At 56.0% G+C, this 20,226-nt stretch overlaps 1 protein-coding gene across 1 annotated transcript; it reads right to left on the reverse strand.

Moving 5' to 3' along the window:
- Positions 1-964: 964 nt before the first annotated feature.
- On the reverse strand, positions 965-18,323 carry Eppk1 (epiplakin 1). The gene has a single exon (XM_052160832.1). It carries the CDS (start codon positions 18,290-18,292, stop codon positions 1,736-1,738), a length of 16,557 nt encoding a protein of 5,518 aa, XP_052016792.1. The 5' UTR covers positions 18,293-18,323; the 3' UTR covers positions 965-1,735.
- Between the last annotated feature and the right edge of the window lie 1,903 nt (positions 18,324-20,226).

The following is a 20,226-nucleotide window of genomic DNA, read 5'->3' on the forward strand; positions in this document are numbered from 1 at the left end:
TCAGACTGTTTGGTTCCTTTGTTTAATCTCTGCATGACGCATAAAAGTTTTGTGAATGAAACTTCAAACACCTGAGATGCAAACAAGAGCTTTGGGGATGGGGGAGTGGGTGTGGGGCTGGAGAGACGGCTCAACAATTTCAGAGCATTGGCAGATGCAGGTTCCATTCCCAGCACACACATAGTGGCTCACAGCCACCGGTTCCAGGTGACCTGAAACCCTCTTCTGATCTTCACAGAAGCCAGGCACGTTGGGTCAAATAGACATACATGAAAGGCAAAATACTCATACAATGATAGCAAATAAAGATATAAAATTTTTAAAAATGATAATAAATAAATAAAATTAAAATAAAAAAAGAGTTTTGGTTGATTTTTTCAAATTTATTTCATTGTATGTCTATGAGTGTTTTGCCTACCTGCATGTATGTGTGTCACTGTGTATTGGGTGCCCTTGGAAGTAGGAAGACGGGGGTCAAAGCCATTTGAACAGGAGTTATGGTCGTGAGTCACTATGTGGCGAATCAAACCCAAGTTTGCTGAGAGAATAGCCAGGCGCTCTTACCCTCTGAAACACCTCTCCAACCCCTGTTGTTTTGTCCTTCTGGCTTTCCTGAGGTGCGCTAACTACTTTGGGGCTCTGCCAACAGGAAACCCATGACCACAGGAAAACCCTGCCCTTGAATCTTGCCAGCACTGAGTCCAGATAAACCATTTTCTCTGTGAAACAAAAGAAAAGCCTTAAATCATGCAAGGTGGCAGGAACGTTGGTCATACACAAACACATTCTGGCAAATTACCTGTAAGGGAGGTTGCTTAGCGAGTCCCTACATGTGGGGACCAAGAAGATTGAACTGCGCGTGGATCCGACTGAACTGACGGTCGATGCTCAGGACACACTGACAGAGCGACTCATATAGGTGACAGAAGTGCAAATGAGTCCCCATGAGAGTGGAAGATTCGTTTATTATCAAAAGAAATGTTGGCATTAAAAGTTGTAATACACCAAACTGTGAGATGTTTCAGGGGTACGTGGAGAAAAGATGAATAACATTGTACTACATACAGACAGCAAATCAAGGCACATCATGTACAAAGTGGCCATAAATTTAAAGTGTTGAGGATCTTGCCCAAGCATGATACGCTATGCATGCAATTCCAGTGCTAGGGGGGCCAATAGGAAGGACTGCTAGTCCCTTCAAGACTGGTGTGCACTACAGGGAATGAATGACTGCAGTGCTGTCTCGAATACACAGACAACCTCGATTAAAAGACTACTTCCTTGGCTGGGCAGCGGTGGCATACTGCCTTGAATCCAAGTCCTCCAGAGGAGGAGGCAGGTGAATTTCTGAGTTTGAAACCAGACTGTACAAGAGAGTGAAGAGCAGGCCAGCCAAGGCTTTAGCAAAGAAACTCTATCTTGGAAAGAAAAGCCAAAAACCAAAAAGCAAAACACTACCTCTGAGCTGATGCTACCATTGGAATAACAAGAGAAAACAGTCATAAGAGACAGCACAAGAAAATTTTAGAGGGGGAAAAAAAGAAGAAGGAGGGAGAACATGTATGGGACACAATATAACCAATAAGAAGCAGGCAGGTTAGGAAGAAAGAAAGATAGCCAACACCCTGAAAAACAAAGAGCTGAAATTATAGAGGGAATCTAACCTCACAAGTCAAGGTCTATAAGAACCCAGAGGTGCTTTTGCATAGAGTCTAGGGATGTCACAATAAGAAATTCAGCCATTAGAGAGGGAGAGAAATAACAACCCCGTCTCAGGGTCAACTGTAGCTCTCTGCAAAAGCTGCATATATGTGAGGTTTTCATGTGTGTTGGGGTCAAAGAAGCCCTTGGTGTCATCACTAGGGTCAGCCAAGATGCTGTTCATCTCCTCATCAAAGTAGCCACGTTGGTAGGCCACGTCCACGGGAACACGGTGGCTGTGCACAGGGTCAATGACACCACCTGTGGCAATCTGGGCTTCTAGGAGGCGAATGCCATGGTTCTTGACAATGAGGTCCCTCTGCATGGCCTGGAAGAGGGAGATCTGCTCCCCAGTGTAGGGGTCCCTGTAGCCAGTGACGGCTCGCTCAGCTGACAGCAGCTTCTCCTGAATCTCCCCACCCACCAGGCCTGCGGCCACAGCCTCGTCCACAGACAGTCTGCGGTTGTGCACTGGGTCGATGATGAAGCCGGTGGCCGCCTGAGCCTCCAGCAGCACCAGGGCTGTGCCAGGCCTCAGCACTCCTTTCCACATGGCCTGATAAATGTTCATCTTCTCCTGACGGCCAGGCTCTCCCTGGACAGGCACCAGGACGCCCGCGATGCAGCTGGTGCCCCCCAGGTAGCGCTTGACAGAGTCCATCTCTGTCACCTCATCAATGGTCTTGGTGCCCTGGGCCAGTTCTCTCATGGTATCCCGGTCCAGGATGCCAGAGGTACACAACTCTGATGCGGACACCTGGCGCCTCAGGCCCGGGAAAGACATCTTGCTAAGCCTTTCTTCTGTCTCCTCGATGATTTGGAGAAGGAGGGATATGAGTTCACTAACACTCAGCCTGCCAGCCAAGTTCTGCGCTAGGAGCTCCTCTCGGCGGGTCTCACTAAGGTAGGAGGAGAACAGCACTGTCCACACTGAGACCTTCTGGTCCCGGAACTGCCCTCGGTGGACCTGCATGGTGGCAGCACGCAGAGTCTGCTCCTGATGTTGCTTGGCACTGTCAGTGTTGTCCTGAGCATTGCCCTTGTCTGGGGAGGTCACTGAGCTGAAGTCCACAGCCTCCTGTTGGCTACATGAGGTGACACTCTTCTCCGGCTTGGACTGCTGTGTCTCCTCAGCCTCCTCAATGATGGTTGTCAGTCTCCTCTTCAGCATGGGCAGAGACAGTGACCCAGAGCTGAACTGGGCCAGCAGCTCCTTCTGGGTGTCCCTACTCACATACTTGGATGTCAGAATGTCCCACACTGGAACCTCACGGCCCTGGAGATGACCCCGTTTTACTTCCATGGTGACCTTGCCCAGGGTTGCTTGTGGATCCGCACGTGGGCTCTGATCCTTGGCCCGGGCCAGCACTGAGGTGAGGGTGGTGCTCACGTCCTGAACGGTCAGCCCACCTGCCTGGTAGCGACGCAGCAGATCCTGGCGCAGACTCTCAGGCACCTCTCGGTAGAAGAGAAGCTCCCAGACAGAGATGCTCTGGCCCTGGAAGTCGCCTGTGCCTGGGGTCACGCGGGCTTCCCGAAGGGCTCGCCTCAGCTCCTCACTCAGGTGGTGCACACTGGAGCCCTTTCCTGCCAGCTGCAGCATGTAGAACCCAGTCTCTGGGTCCCGTACACAGCGTCGCAGCAGCTGCAGGTACGTGAGGTTCTCGTGTGTGTTGGGATCAAAGAAGCCCTTGGTGTCATCACCAGGGTCAGCCAAGATGCTGTTCATCTCGTCATCAAAGTATCCACGTTGGTAGGCCACGTCCACGGGAACACGGTGGCTGTGCACAGGGTCAATGACACCACCTGTGGCGATCTGGGCTTCTAGGAGGCGAATGCCATGGTCTCTCACAATGAGGTCCCTCTGCATGGCCTGGAAGAGGGAGATCTGCTCCCCAGTGTAGGGGTCCCTGTAGCCAGTGACGGCTCGCTCAGCTGACAGCAGCTTCTCCTGAATCTCCCCACCCACCAGGCCTGCGGCCACAGCCTCGTCCACAGACAGTCTGCGGTTGTGCACTGGGTCGATGATGAAGCCGGTGGCCGCCTGAGCCTCCAGCAGCACCAGGGCTGTGCCGGGCCTCAGCACTCCCTTCCACATGGCCTGATAAATGCTCATCTTCTCCTGACGGCCAGGCTCTCCCTGGACAGGCACCAGGACGCCCGCGATGCAGCTGGTGCCCCCCAGGTAGCGCTTGACAGAGTCCATCTCTGTCACCTCATCAATGGTCTTGGTGCCCTGGGCCAGTTCTCTCATGGTATCCCGGTCCAGGATGCCGGAGGTACACAACTCTGATGCGGACACCTGGCGCCTCAGGCCCGGGAAAGACATCTTGCTAAGCCTTTCTTCTGTCTCCTCGATGATTTGGAGAAGGAGGGATATGAGTTCACTAACACCCAGCCTGCCAGCCAAGTTCTGGGCTAGGAGCTCCTCTCGGCGGGTCTCACTAAGGTAGGAGGAGAACAGCACTGTCCACACTGAGACCTTCTGGTCCCGGAACTGCCCTCGGTGGACCTGCATGGTGGCAGCACGCAGAGTCTGCTCCTGATGTTGCTTGGCACTGTCAGTGTTGTCCTGAGCATTGCCCTTGTCTGGGGAGGTCCCTGAGCTGAAGTCCACAGCCTCCTGTTGGCTATGTGAGGTGACACTCTTCTCTGGCTTGGACTCCTGTGTCTCCTCGGCCTCCTCAATGATGTTTGTTAGTCTCCTCTTCAGCATGGGCAGAGTCAGTGTCCCAGAGCTGAACTGGCCCAGCAACTCCTTCTGGGTGTCCCTACTCACATACTTGGATGTCAAAATGTCCCATATTGGGACCTCATGGCCCTGGAGATGACCCCGTTTTACTTCCATGGTGACCTTGCCCAGGGTTGCTTGTGGATCCTCACGTGGCCTCCCATCCTTGGCCCGGGCCAGCACTGAGGTGAGGGTGGTGCTCACGTCCTGAACGGTCAGCCCACCTGCCTGGTAGCGACGCAGCAGATCCTGGCGCAGACTCTCCGGGACCTCTCGGTAGAAGAGAAGCTCCCAGACAGAGATGCTCTGGCCCTGGAAGTCGCCTGTGCCTGGGGTCACGCGGGCTTCCCGAAGGGCTCGCCTCAGCTCCTCACTCAGGTGGTGCACACTGGAGCCCTTTCCTGCCAGCTGCAGCATGTAGAACCCAGTCTCTGGGTCCCGCACACAGCGTCGCAGCAGCTGCAGGTACGTGAGGTTCTCGTGTGTGTTGGGATCAAAGAAGCCCTTGGTGTCATCACCAGGGTCAGCCAAGATGCTGTTCATCTCCTCATCAAAGTAGCCACGTTGGTAGGCCACATCCACTGGAACACGGTGGCTGTGCACAGGGTCAATGACACCACCTGTGGCGATCTGGGCTTCTAGGAGGCGAATGCCATGGTTCTTGACAATGAGGTCCCTCTGCATGGCCTGGAAGAGGGAGATCTGCTCCCCAGTGTAGGGGTCCCTGTAGCCAGTGACGGCTCGCTCAGCTGACAGCAGCTTCTCCTGAATCTCCCCACCCACCAGGCCTGCGGCCACAGCCTCGTCCACAGACAGTCTGCGGTTGTGCACTGGGTCGATGATGAAGCCGGTGGCCGCCTGAGCCTCCAGCAGCACCAGGGCTGTGCCGGGCCTCAGCACTCCCTTCCACATGGCCTGATAAATGCTCATCTTCTCCTGACGGCCAGGCTCTCCCTGGACGGGCACCAGGACGCCCGCGATGCAGCTGGTGCCCCCCAGGTAGCGCTTGACAGAGTCCATCTCTGTCACCTCATCAATGGTCTTGGTGCCCTGGGCCAGTTCTCTCATGGTATCCCGGTCCAGGATGCCGGAGGTACACAACTCTGATGCGGACACCTGGCGCCTCAGGCCCGGGAAAGACACCTTGCTGAGCCTTTCTTCCGTCTCCTCAATGACTTGGAGGAGGAGGGATATTAGTTCACTAACACTCAGCCTGCCAGCCAAGTGCTGGGCTAGGAGCTCCTCTCGGCGGGTCTCACTAAGGTAGGAGGAGAACAGCACTGTCCACACTGAGACCTTCTGGTCCCGGAACTGCCCTCGGTGGACCTGCATGGTGGCAGCACGCAGAGTCTGCTCCTGATGTTGCTTGGCACTGTCAGTGTTGTCCTGAGCATTGCCCTTGTCTGGAGAGGTCCTTGAGCTGAAGTCCACAGCCTCCTGTTGGCTATGTGAGGTGACACTCTTCTCCGGCTTGGACTCCTGTGTCTCCTCGGCCTCCTCAATGATGGTGGTCAGTCTCCTCTTCAGCATGGGCAGAGTCAGTGTCCCAGAGCTGAACTGGCCCAGCAGCTCCTTCTGGGTGTCCCTGCTCACATAGTTGGATGTCAAAATGTCCCATATTGGGACCTCACGGCCCTGGAGATGACCCCGTTTTACTTCCATGGTGACCTTGCCCAGGGTTGCTTGTGGATCCTCACGTGGGCTCTGATCCTTGGCCCGGGCCAGCACTGAGGTGAGGGTGGTGCTCACGTCCTGAACGGTCAGCCCACCTGCCTGGTAGCGACGCAGCAGATCCTGGCGCAGACTCTCAGGCACCTCTCGGTAGAAGAGAAGCTCCCAGACAGAGATGCTCTGGCCCTGGAAGTCGCCTGTGCCTGGGGTCACGCGGGCTTCCCGAAGGGCTCGCCTCAGCTCCTCACTCAGGTGGTGCACACTGGAGCCCTTTCCTGCCAGCTGCAGCATGTAGAACCCAGTCTCTGGGTCCCGCACACAGCGTCGCAGCAGCTGCAGGTACGTGAGGTTCTCGTGTGTGTTGGGATCAAAGAAGCCCTTGGTGTCATCACCAGGGTCAGCCAAGATGCTGTTCATCTCCTCATCAAAGTAGCCACGTTGGTAGGCCACGTCCACGGGAACACGGTGGCTGTGCACAGGGTCAATGACACCACCTGTATCGATCTGGGCTTCTAGGAGGCGAATGCCATGGTTCTTGACAATGAGTTCCCTCTGCATGGCCTGGAAGAGGGAGATCTGCTCCCCAGTGTAGGGGTCCCTGTAGCCAGTGACAGCTCGCTCAGCTGACAGCAGCTTCTCCTGAATCTCCCCACCCACCAGGCCTGCGGCCACAGCCTCGTCCACAGACAGTCTGCGGTTGTGCACTGGGTCGATGATGAAGCCGGTGGCCGCCTGAGCCTCCAGCAGCACCAGGGCTGTGCCGGGTCTCAGCACTCCCTTCCACATGGCCTGATAAATGCTCATCTTCTCCTGACGGCCAGGCTCTCCCTGAACGGGCACCAGGACGCCCGCGATGCAGCTGGTGCCCCCCAGGTAGCGCTTGACAGAGTCCATCTCTGTCACCTCATCAATGGTCTTGGTGCCCTGGGCCAGTTCTCTCATGGTATCCCGGTCCAGGATGCCGGAGGTACACAACTCTGATGCGGACACCTGGCGCCTCAGGCCCGGGAAAGACACCTTGCTGAGCCTTTCTTCCGTCTCCTCAATGACTTGGAGGAGGAGGGATATTAGTTCACTAACACCCAGCCTGCCAGCCAAGTTCTGGGCTAGGAGCTCCTCTCGGCGGGTCTCACTAAGGTAGGAGGAGAACAGCACTGTCCACACTGAGACCTTCTGGTCCCGGAACTGCCCTCGGTGGACCTGCATGGTGGCAGCACGCAGAGTCTGCTCCTGATGTTGCTTGGCACTGTCAGTGTTGTCCTGAGCATTGCCCTTGTCTGGGGAGGTCCCTGAGCTGAAGTCCACAGCCTCCTGTTGGCTATGTGAGGTGACACTCTTCTCTGGCTTGGACTCCTGTGTCTCCTCGGCCTCCTCAATGATGTTTGTTAGTCTCCTCTTCAGCATGGGCAGAGTCAGTGTCCCAGAGCTGAACTGGCCCAGCAACTCCTTCTGGGTGTCCCTACTCACATACTTGGATGTCAAAATGTCCCATATTGGGACCTCATGGCCCTGGAGATGACCCCGTTTTACTTCCATGGTGACCTTGCCCAGGGTTGCTTGTGGATCCTCACGTGGCCTCCCATCCTTGGCCCGGGCCAGCACTGAGGTGAGGGTGGTGCTCACGTCCTGAACGGTCAGCCCACCTGCCTGGTAGCGACGCAGCAGATCCTGGCGCAGACTCTCCGGGACCTCTCGGTAGAAGAGAAGCTCCCAGACAGAGATGCTCTGGCCCTGGAAGTCGCCTGTGCCTGGGGTCACGCGGGCTTCCCGAAGGGCTCGCCTCAGCTCCTCACTCAGGTGGTGCACACTGGAGCCCTTTCCTGCCAGCTGCAGCATGTAGAACCCAGTCTCTGGGTCCCGCACACAGCGTCGCAGCAGCTGCAGGTACGTGAGGTTCTCGTGTGTGTTGGGATCAAAGAAGCCCTTGGTGTCATCACCAGGGTCAGCCAAGATGCTGTTCATCTCCTCATCAAAGTAGCCACGTTGGTAGGCCACATCCACTGGAACACGGTGGCTGTGCACAGGGTCAATGACACCACCTGTGGCGATCTGGGCTTCTAGGAGGCGAATGCCATGGTTCTTGACAATGAGGTCCCTCTGCATGGCCTGGAAGAGGGAGATCTGCTCCCCAGTGTAGGGGTCCCTGTAGCCAGTGACGGCTCGCTCAGCTGACAGCAGCTTCTCCTGAATCTCCCCACCCACCAGGCCTGCGGCCACAGCCTCGTCCACAGACAGTCTGCGGTTGTGCACTGGGTCGATGATGAAGCCGGTGGCCGCCTGAGCCTCCAGCAGCACCAGGGCTGTGCCGGGCCTCAGCACTCCCTTCCACATGGCCTGATAAATGCTCATCTTCTCCTGACGGCCAGGCTCTCCCTGGACGGGCACCAGGACGCCCGCGATGCAGCTGGTGCCCCCCAGGTAGCGCTTGACAGAGTCCATCTCTGTCACCTCATCAATGGTCTTGGTGCCCTGGGCCAGTTCTCTCATGGTATCCCGGTCCAGGATGCCGGAGGTACACAACTCTGATGCGGACACCTGGCGCCTCAGGCCCGGGAAAGACACCTTGCTGAGCCTTTCTTCCGTCTCCTCAATGACTTGGAGGAGGAGGGATATTAGTTCACTAACACTCAGCCTGCCAGCCAAGTGCTGGGCTAGGAGCTCCTCTCGGCGGGTCTCACTAAGGTAGGAGGAGAACAGCACTGTCCACACTGAGACCTTCTGGTCCCGGAACTGCCCTCGGTGGACCTGCATGGTGGCAGCACGCAGAGTCTGCTCCTGATGTTGCTTGGCACTGTCAGTGTTGTCCTGAGCATTGCCCTTGTCTGGAGAGGTCCTTGAGCTGAAGTCCACAGCCTCCTGTTGGCTATGTGAGGTGACACTCTTCTCCGGCTTGGACTCCTGTGTCTCCTCGGCCTCCTCAATGATGGTGGTCAGTCTCCTCTTCAGCATGGGCAGAGTCAGTGTCCCAGAGCTGAACTGGCCCAGCAGCTCCTTCTGGGTGTCCCTGCTCACATAGTTGGATGTCAAAATGTCCCATATTGGGACCTCACGGCCCTGGAGATGACCCCGTTTTACTTCCATGGTGACCTTGCCCAGGGTTGCTTGTGGATCCTCACGTGGGCTCTGATCCTTGGCCCGGGCCAGCACTGAGGTGAGGGTGGTGCTCACGTCCTGAACGGTCAGCCCACCTGCCTGGTAGCGACGCAGCAGATCCTGGCGCAGACTCTCAGGCACCTCTCGGTAGAAGAGAAGCTCCCAGACAGAGATGCTCTGGCCCTGGAAGTCGCCTGTGCCTGGGGTCACGCGGGCTTCCCGAAGGGCTCGCCTCAGCTCCTCACTCAGGTGGTGCACACTGGAGCCCTTTCCTGCCAGCTGCAGCATGTAGAACCCAGTCTCTGGGTCCCGCACACAGCGTCGCAGCAGCTGCAGGTACGTGAGGTTCTCGTGTGTGTTGGGATCAAAGAAGCCCTTGGTGTCATCACCAGGGTCAGCCAAGATGCTGTTCATCTCCTCATCAAAGTAGCCACGTTGGTAGGCCACGTCCACGGGAACACGGTGGCTGTGCACAGGGTCAATGACACCACCTGTATCGATCTGGGCTTCTAGGAGGCGAATGCCATGGTTCTTGACAATGAGTTCCCTCTGCATGGCCTGGAAGAGGGAGATCTGCTCCCCAGTGTAGGGGTCCCTGTAGCCAGTGACAGCTCGCTCAGCTGACAGCAGCTTCTCCTGAATCTCCCCACCCACCAGGCCTGCGGCCACAGCCTCGTCCACAGACAGTCTGCGGTTGTGCACTGGGTCGATGATGAAGCCGGTGGCCGCCTGAGCCTCCAGCAGCACCAGGGCTGTGCCGGGTCTCAGCACTCCCTTCCACATGGCCTGATAAATGCTCATCTTCTCCTGACGGCCAGGCTCTCCCTGAACGGGCACCAGGACGCCCGCGATGCAGCTGGTGCCCCCCAGGTAGCGCTTGACAGAGTCCATCTCTGTCACCTCATCAATGGTCTTGGTGCCCTGGGCCAGTTCTCTCATGGTATCCCGGTCCAGGATGCCGGAGGTACACAACTCTGATGCGGACACCTGGCGCCTCAGGCCCGGGAAAGACACCTTGCTGAGCCTTTCTTCCGTCTCCTCAATGACTTGGAGGAGGAGGGATATTAGTTCACTAACACTCAGCCTGCCAGCCAAGTGCTGGGCTAGGAGCTCCTCTCGGCGGGTCTCACTAAGGTAGGAGGAGAACAGCACTGTCCACACTGAGACCTTCTGGTCCCGGAACTGCCCTCGGTGGACCTGCATGGTGGCAGCACGCAGAGTCTGCTCCTGATGTTGCTTGGCACTGTCAGTTTTGTCCTGAGCATTGCCCTTGTCTGGGGAGGTCACTGAGCTGATGTCCACAGCCTCCTGTTGGCTATGTGAGGTGACACTCTTCTCCGGCTTGGACTCCTGTGTCTCCTCGGCCTCCTCAATGATGGTGGTCAGTCTCCTCTTCAGCATGGGCAGAGTCAGTGTCCCAGAGCTGAACTGGCCCAGCAGCTCCTTCTGGGTGTCCCTGCTCACATAGTTGGATGTCAAAATGTCCCATATTGGGACCTCACGGCCCTGGAGATGACCCCGTTTTACTTCCATGGTGACCTTGCCCAGGGTTGCTTGTGGATCCTCACGTGGGCTCTGATCCTTGGCCCGGGCCAGCACTGAGGTGAGGGTGGTGCTCACGTCCTGAACGGTCAGCCCACCTGCCTGGTAGCGACGCAGCAGATCCTGGCGCAGACTCTCAGGCACCTCTCGGTAGAAGAGAAGCTCCCAGACAGAGATGCTCTGGCCCTGGAAGTCGCCTGTGCCTGGGGTCACGCGGGCTTCCCGAAGGGCTCGCCTCAGCTCCTCACTCAGGTGGTGCACACTGGAGCCCTTTCCTGCCAGCTGCAGCATGTAGAACCCAGTCTCTGGGTCCCGCACACAGCGTCGCAGCAGCTGCAGGTACGTGAGGTTCTCGTGTGTGTTGGGATCAAAGAAGCCCTTGGTGTCATCACCAGGGTCAGCCAAGATGCTGTTCATCTCCTCATCAAAGTAGCCACGTTGGTAGGCCACATCCACGGGAACACGGTGGCTGTGCACAGGGTCAATGACACCACCTGTGGCGATCTGGGCTTCTAGGAGGCGAATTCCATGGTCTCTCACAATGAGGTCCCTCTGCATGGCCTGGAAGAGAGAGATCTGCTCCCCAGTGTAGGGGTCCCTGTAGCCAGTGACGGCTCGCTCAGCTGACAGCAGCTTCTCCTGAATCTCCCCACCCACCAGGCCTGCGGCCACAGCCTCGTCCACAGACAGTCTGCGGTTGTGCACTGGGTCGATGATGAAGCCGGTGGCTGCCTGAGCCTCCAGCAGCACCAGGGCTGTGCCGGGCCTCAGCACTCCCTTCCACATGGCCTGATAAATGCTCATCTTCTCCTGACGGCCAGGCTCTCCCTGGACGGGCACCAGGACGCCCGCGATGCAGCTGGTGCCCTTGAGGTATTTTTTCACACCTTCCTCTTGTTCAATCTGGTCTACTGTGGCTCTGCCTTCTTCTAAATCCTGTAGAGTCTGTTTTGTGATGACTTCTGACCTCACCAGTTCCTCAGCTGTCACCTGAGTTCGTAATCCTCGGAACCATAGTCGCCTGCTTTTCCCTTCCTTGTCTGCAATCATTTGTAAAATAAGCTTTACCACCTTCTGCAGGGCCCTGGCTGTGTCCTCTTTGTATAGCTTAACTAGTTCAATCTTCTTCTCCACAGACACATACTCTGAGTTCAACAGTTCCCACACTGATCGCCTCTGGCCTCTGTACCTCCCCACTGTTACTTCCACCTGCTCTGCCTCCAGGGCCCTTTTGGTTGCCTCATCTATGTAGTCCATGTCCTTTTTGTCCTTGACCACTGGGAACAGAGCCCAGCCTGACTTCTCCTCCCGTTGGCACCGGTCCTGCAGCTCCTGGTATGTGACCTTTTCTTGTGTGTTGGGATCCACAAACCTTTTCCTCATGTGCTTTTGGTCAGCAATGAGAACAACTGTCTCCTCACACAAGCAGCCCCGCCGGCAGGCCGTATCCAGTGGGACTCGATGGCGGTGCCGTGGGTCAATGACCCCACCTGTGGCCACCTGCACCTCAAGCTGCCTCAGTGCCTCCTCCCTCCCGACTAACTTCTTCTCCATGGCTTGGAACAGTGGAATAGTCTCCCCTGTGCCTGGGTCTTCGTAGCCCTTCGCTGCCTTCTCTGCATTCACAAGCCTGTCCCTCAGGTCTTCACCCACCAGGCCAGCTGCCACGGCTTCATCCACACACAGCCTCTGGTGGCTGCAAGGGTCCATCAGGTACCCAGTGGCGGCCTGTGCTTCCAGCAACTGAGCTGCAAACCCTGCGGGGATGAGCTCTTCCCTGCTGGCCTCATAGATGCTCATTACCTTCTGGGTTAGAGGCGCTATCACTCCAGCTATGCAATTGCTGCCTTCCAGGCAAACATTTACATCTTGCCGCCGGCGGAGGTCCTGGCATCCTTTCTCTCCACTGTGGAGGGCATCCAAGGTCTTCTTATCTAGGATCCCGGAGTTGAACAATTCTGTAGCTGTCACATCCCCATGGATGCCTGGCACCTTGAATATTTGGCCTTGCTTCTCTGTTTCTTCCACAGTAGAGGTAATCACCTCCAGGAGGTTCTCCAGGCCTATGTTCCCGGCTCTGTACTCACGCAAAAGCTTTCTTCTCCTTCCGTCTGTAAAATACTGGGAAGATAACAGGTCCCACACAGACACCGTCTGGCCCGCAAACTTCCCTATGTACATTTCCACAGTTCTGGATCTCAGAGCTTGCCTTGTGGCCTCATCAATGTATGTGTAGGTTTCTCCTTTCTTGACAATTTCCAACATGTACAGGCCTGTCTCAGGGTCCTCCACGCAGCGCTCCAGCAGCTGCAGGTACGTGAGGTTCTCGTGGGTGTTGGGGTCGAAGAAGCCCTTGGTGTCATCGCTTGGGTCAGCCAAGATGCGGTTCATCTCCTCATTGAAGTAGCCACGTTGGTAGGCCACGTCCACGGGGACACGGTGGCTGTGCACGGGGTCAATGATGCCTCCTGTGGCGATCTGGGCCTCCAGCAGACGGATGCCGTGGTCCCTGACGATGAGGTCCCTCTGCATGGCCTGGAAGAGAGAGATCTGTTCTCCTGTGTAAGGGTCTGTATAGCCGGTGACAGCCCGCTCGGCTGACAACAGCTTCGCATAGGTTTCCTTGCCAAACATCCCTGCCTGGAACGCCTGCTCGACAGTTAGCTTCCGGTTCTCCACAGGATCGATGATGAAACCGGTGGCTGCCTGCGCCTCCAGCAGCACCAGGGCTGTGCCTGGCCTCAGAATGTGCCTTCTCAAGGCCTCTGGGATACTCATCTTCTCTTTTGTCTCCTGAATAAGGACCCCAGCAATGAAGTTGCCTCCTTCCAGGGACCTCCTCACGCTGTCCATCTCTGTCACTTCCTGGACTGTCCTCTTTCCCTGATTGAGCTCATCCAGTGTCTGCTTGCTGATCAGCTGGGACCTAAACAAGTCCCCAGCTGAAACCTGTTTCCGGAGCCCTTTGAAGGCGGCCTGTGGGGGCTGCTTCTCCGCAGCTTCCACCAGGGTGGTGACCATGCTGATGACCTGTCGCAGAGCAGCAGCCCTTCCGGAACAACAGAGTGCCACCAGCTCCCTCCGCCTTTCAGCTCCAACATACTCAGAGTGTAGCAGGTCCCAGAGTGACACGCTGTGTCCTTGGAACCTCCCCATGTGGATGGGCACCTTCATAGCCCTCAGTGCCACGGCAGTATGGTCATCCACCTCAAGCACAGTGTCCTGGGGCAGTGGCAGCAGCCACAGGCCAGTGTCAGCATCCAGCACACAGAGTTCCTTGAGCTGCTGGTATGTCACCTTCTCACGGGAATTAGGGTCAAAAAAGAGCTTGTTTTCCTTCCCAGTGGAGGTCAGTACCCGGCTTGTCTGCTCATCCAGGAAGCCAAGCTTGTAGGCCACTTCCTGGGGCAGACGTACTCCATGGACAGGGTCCACAACACCCCCTGTGGCCAGCTGGACTTGCAGGGGAGGAAAGGCCTCACTTTGGGTTACAAGCCCCTTCTCCATGGCCTGCCAGAGAGAAAGGGAGCCCCCTGAACAGGGGTCTGAGTACCCTGTCACAGCCTTTTCAACCTGTCTCAGCTGGTCACTCAACTCCATGCCCACCAGGCCAGCCTTCACCGCACCCTCCACTGAAAATCTCTGGTTGGTTAGCGGATTGACAAGGAATCCAGATGCCACCTGGGCCTCTAGCAGCTGCTGGCCCAGGCCCGGGGGCAGGAGGCTATCTCTCACAGCCTGAGCAATGCTCAGCTTGGTCCCTGAGGGCTGGAGCAGCACACCGGCCACACAGCCAGTACCCCAGAGGCAGGCCTTCACAGCAGGCTGTTTGGCGACCTCGTCAGGTGACTGCACGCCCTGCACCAGTGCTTCCAGTGTCTCCTGGGTGATAATACCAGTATCTCGTAGCCAAGTGGCAGGGACCTCACCCCGCGGACCTGGCACGGTGATGCGGGCCCGGGCCAGGAGCCTCGCTGCGTGCACCCAGCTGCGTACAGTGTCTTGTAGCTGTGGCACAGAAGTCTTCCCAACCCTCACCTCCTCAAGGAAGCCCCTGCGCTGCTCCTCGGTAAAATGACAAGAGTTGAGCAAGTCCCAGAGAGACAAGCCATCTTCAGTGCCAGCTGAGGCTTCCAGGGTCTCCTGGATCTGTGCGTCAGTGAGGACATTGGGGGCATCTTCTGTCAGGGGCAAGAGGTGAAGCCCAGAGGCTTTGTCCTGGAGACACTGTTCCAGAAGCTGGGCATAGCTGGTGTGTCCCCTGCCATCAGGTGTGGGAAAGGTCTCAGGAGATCTGGACAAGGCCACCTCCATCTCTCGATCAATGCAGCCACGCTCGACCGCCACAGGCATGGGGAGGTGAAGGTGAGTTGTGGGATCAACGACCCCCCCTGTGGACACCTGGGCCTCTAGTAAGCGGGTCGCCTGCTCCACAGGGACAAGGCCCTTCTTCATGGCCTTGAACAGGGACACCTTTTTTCCAGAAAAGGGGTCTCTGTAGCCAGTGATAGAATGTTCTGCTCTCTTCAGCTGGCCGTATACTTCTGCTCCCACGATTCCCCGGCACACAGCCTCTTCTACTGACAGGGTCTCCATACTGCAGGGGTCAGTGATAGCTCCAGTGGCTGCCTGGGCTTCCAGCAAGGCCAAAGCGACACTAGGTGCCAGCAGCTTCTGTTTCATGGCCTGGTAGAGACTGATTCGCTGGTTGGAAGGCTGTAGCAGCACACCACCCACAGTGCCTGAGCCCTGGAGGTACCTGTGAACATCGCTCATGTGAAGGAGGGCATCCGGGCTGACCGTCCCTGTCAGCACCTGGTCCAGAAGCTCCTGATTGATGATGTGGGCCTCTAGGAGCTGGTAGGCAGTGACCCGGCCCTGTAGGGCAGGCAGTGTGACGTCTGTCCACCTCCTCATCTCTTTCTCCAGCAGCTGAGTGACCTGCTCCAGTGAGATCTTGTGCTGCCGGTAACGCTGCAGCAGGTGCTTCCTCCAGTCCTCTTTGAAATACTCAGAGTTGATCAGCTCCCATGCAGAAACTCTCTGGCCCCGGAACCGTCCATATTTCACGGAGAGCAGGAGATTCTGGAAGGCTTGCCGAGTGTAGTTATCTACTAGCTGGGGTCGTGTACCACTAAGGGGCAGGAGGTGCAGGCCCGTCTCAGAGTCATGTATACAGCGCTCCAGAAGCTGCAGGTAGGTGAGATTTTCGTGGGTATTGGGGTCAAAGAAGCCTTTGGTGTCATCAGATGGGTCCAATAGAATAGAGTTCAGCATCTGATCAAAGTAGCCACGTTGGTAGGCCACATCCACGGGCACACGATGGCTGTGCACAGGGTCAATGACACCACCGGTGGCGATCTGGGCCTCCAGCAGGCGGATGCCGTGGTCTTTGACAATAAGTTCCTTCTGCATGGCCTGGAAGAGTGAGATCTGCTCCCCAGAGTATGGGTCCCTGTAGCCAGTCACAGCCCGTTCTGCAGATAGCAGTTTGGCATACACATCCGGTCCAATGACACCGGCCCTCAGTGCCTCCTCCACAGAGTATCTCTTATTCTCTTTTGGGTCAATGATAAAGCCTGTGGCAGCCTGGGCCTCAAGCAAGATCAGGGCAGTGCCAGGCCTGAGGAGGCCCTTGCTACGGGCCTCATAGATACTGAGCCGTTCCTGGGAGTCAGGAAGCAATAGGCCTGCAATACAACCTGTGCCCTGCAGGTACCTCTGCACCGAGTCCAGGCTGCCCACATCTTGGGCTGAAGTCTGTCCTCGTTCCAACTGCTCAAACAGGTCCTGGTTGATTATCTCAGCTTTCAACAACTCACCTGGTGTCACAGTGTCCCTCAACCCAGCAAAGGTGACTTTGGCAGTTGCTGCAGCCTGCTCAACAATGCTCTTCAGTTCAGCTGCCAGCTCCTCCACTGACAGAGCCCCTTCCTGGTACCGCTGGGCAAATGCTGCCCTCTGTTTAACGGGCACTGCCTCAGAAAAGAGCAGTTCCCAGAGGGAGACAGGTCGGCCCTGGTACCTTCCTGCAGAGACGGAGGTTGTAGCCTTGCTCAAGACCTGCCGAGTACCGTGCTCAATGAATGTAAGTCCCTGGGGCTCATCTGCATGGGACATTCCAGGGAGAGGCAGGAAAGCAAGCCCTGTCTCTGGGTCAGTGACAGAGAGGGCCAGCAGCTGCTCATAGCGAAGACGATCATGTGTGGTGGGATCTGAAAAGCCCATTGCCTGAGAGAGACGTTGCTGAGTCTCTTCATCCAGACACCCAAAGCGCAGGGCAGCATCCAGGGGCAGCCGGAACCTGCGGGCTGGGTATATAATCCCACCTGTAGCTAGCTGGGCATCCAGGAGGCGCAGAGCCAGCGGCTGGTCCACAAGCCCCTTCTTCATAGCCTGGAAAAGGGGGATGCGGGAGCTGCTGAAGGGGTCATAATACCCAGTCACGGCCTGTTCTGCAACCAGGAGCTGCTCATGAAGTTCTGGGCCAACCAGACCAGCCTTGACTGCCTCTTCCACCCAAAGACATTGGCCTGTGGTTGGGTGCACAAGGGTGCGGGTGGCAGCCTGAGCCTCTAAGAGTTGTAGTGCAATACCCTTTGAGAGCATGTGTTCTACCGTTGCCTGGAAAAAGCTCTTCTTGTGACCTCCAGGCAACAGGACAACCCCCGCTAACCCTCCAGTGCCTTCCAGATAACGTCGCACCTCAGGACGTGTGCCCACATCTGACACCAGCAGTGTGCCCTCCTGCAGGCCTTGGACTGTCTCCTCATTTAATACTCCTGCCTCCAGCAGCATTGCCGCACTGGCTGCCCCAGCCAGGGTGTGGAAGGTGATCTTCAAGGGTAATAGGTGCAGCCCTGAGCTGGGGTCTTGCACACATCTATCCAACAGCTTAGAGTATGGCAGTTGCTCCAGCGTGTTGGGGTCAGAAAAACCAGGGGTCTCCATACCTGGCTCTGACTCCACCAGGCTGAGCCATGTCTCCTTATCGAGAAGGCCCTGCTGGCAGGCTAGCTCTGGGGCTACTAGCACACCCTGTGTTGGGTCCACCAGGCCCCCAGTAGCTAGTTGGGCCTCTAGCAATCTCCACCCTAGGGTCCTGTCTACAACTTCTTTCTTGATGGCCTGGAAGAGGGACAGCTTTTCACCCCCATAGGGGTCAGGATAGCCAGTAACTGCACGTTCCGCAGCCAATAGTTTCTCCTTTAGCTCCAGTCCCACCAGACCCTGCCTTAGGGCCTCAGACACAGGAAGAAGCTGGCCCCGGACAAGGTCCACGAGGCCCCCAGTGGCTGCCTGGGCCTCAAGCAAAGTCAGCCCAAGCCCAGTGGGCAGGAGGCCCTGCTTCATGGCAGCATAGATGCTCTGGGTCTGGCCTGAGGCCTCCACATATACCCCGGCAATACTTCTGGCTGGGGTAGGCAGAGCACCCTCTGCTTTTGGCCTCGAAGAAGTGCTGGCTCCCAATTGGTTCTTCTTAATTTTAGGGACAATGAACTTCTCAGTTCCGTTGGCAATGACGACATCATGAGGAGGGGCCTGGCCGTTCATTGTGGACAACTGGTAGCACAGAACTTGCCTAAGGTCTGCTTGTGTCCTGTAGGGGACAGAAAGAGTCAGTCAGTCACGGCGTCAGACACAGGTCCTTCTAAGTTGCCAGAGTCCTGCATCCACATCCACATGCGAGGAGAGGAGGGCCCCTGAGCAGCCACAGAGGCTCATAGTTGCCAAAAGCCCTCCAAAGCCACAAGCAAACCTCATCATTGGAGAAGTCCTGACGTGCAAGTCCCTGCAAGAGAGATTAAGACAGTCTGCTCTGGTGCTGCACGACTTTAATCCCAGCACTAGGAAGGGAAAGGCATGTGGATCTCTGTGAGTTTGAGGCCACCCTGGTCTACTGAGCAAGTTCCAGGACAGTCAGGGCTGTTACACAGAGAAACCCTGCTCAAAACGAAAAAAAAAAAAAAAAAACAAAAAAAAAAAGAAAGAAAGAAAGAAAGAAAGAAAGAAAGAAAGAAAGAAAGAAAGAAAGAAAGAAAGAAAGATGCAAGAGAGCATGAGCACCCTTTTGAGTACACTATTGCTGTCCTCAGACACACCAGAAGAGGGCATCAGGTCCCATCACAGATGGTTGTGAGCCACTAGGTGGGTGCTGGGAATTTAACTCAGGTCCTTTGGAAGAATAGACAGTGCTCTTAACCACTGAGCCATCTCTCCAGCCCCCTGTGAGCATGCTTTTGAGACAAGGCTGTGCCCTACTTTAAGTTATACTACATTGTACCAAACATTGGGTTTTTTGCTTTCTTTTTTTTTTTTTTTTTCAGGCGATGCCTTGCTCTAGGAGACTCCGTTTAACAATTTGACGTTTGCCATTTTGAGGGAAGTAGACTGCAGGCCCTGAGTGGATCCACAAACAGCGCCATCTGGCAGGCACCAGATTTTCTCCTTTGCTGCTGATACGCTCTACTTGACTCCGTGCCCATCCATCTTTCTGTCCCTCTGGACCCGGACCTGCCATTTCCTCTTCTTGGACCCTGCTTTGGCCTTTCACCTTTCACCTCTCACCTCGCAGGTAGACTCTACAGCCTCGCTCTCGAACCCTGACTGCGGCAGCTCCCTCCCGACACCGGCCTTACTTGTTACCAGCTGCAGCCTCTCAGAACTCTGAGGGCCCTCTTTGATTCAGCCGCAGCCTCTTTAACGTGTATTTGTTCTCTAAACCACATATAAACATATACATACATAAAGAGATTGACTGTGTGCCGTGTGGTAGGCGAGAAAAGCTGCTTTAGTAATCAGGGTGGAAATAAACGAACTTGTCTTTACCTTAGCTGGATTACCGGTGTAGGTGGGGTTAGATGGCAAATTCTCGCATTTTGAAACTGCAGGACTGTATGAATTTGTTGCCATTCAATACAATCTGACAGTGTAGAAAGACATAAGCACGTTTGTCCACATTTCTAGCATAGCATACTCATAACACACAGGGAGCAGAGGCCAGCAAGGAGCTACTTCCTCTCAGGACTCCCTGAGCAGCACATCTGGCTTCTATTTCAAGTATCCAGGACTCTAGAGCATAGGGCTTAGGTGTGCCCTTCCTGAGCACTCGTCTTCCCAGTCCTGCCTTATTTAGACTCAGATGTGTGTTAGACCTTCACGCCTGCCTGGGTCCTTGGTCACCTAGCTGCAGGCCTCTGTCAGGGAGTGGAGCTTTAGAGCTGGGCTGAATCGATTGCCCAGAAAGGCAACTCAAAGTCCTAACCTGCGGGACACAACTGTGACCTTATTTGGAAGCAGGATCTCTGTGACTGAAACTAAGATGAGATCATCCTAAAGTCCTGCTGGCCCAAATCCAGTGCACCTGGCCTCTCCTAGGTGATGGCAGACTTCCTCAGGGAGAAGAAGACAACTGCCCTGTGAACTGAGTCTGCACGCTGGGTCCTCTCTTTAGCCCACAGCTTTAGCATTGCCAGAACGTTCTCTCT

This window comes from Apodemus sylvaticus, chromosome 17, assembly GCF_947179515.1.
Source record: "Apodemus sylvaticus chromosome 17, mApoSyl1.1, whole genome shotgun sequence".
NCBI classification, from domain to species: domain Eukaryota; kingdom Metazoa; phylum Chordata; class Mammalia; order Rodentia; family Muridae; genus Apodemus; species Apodemus sylvaticus.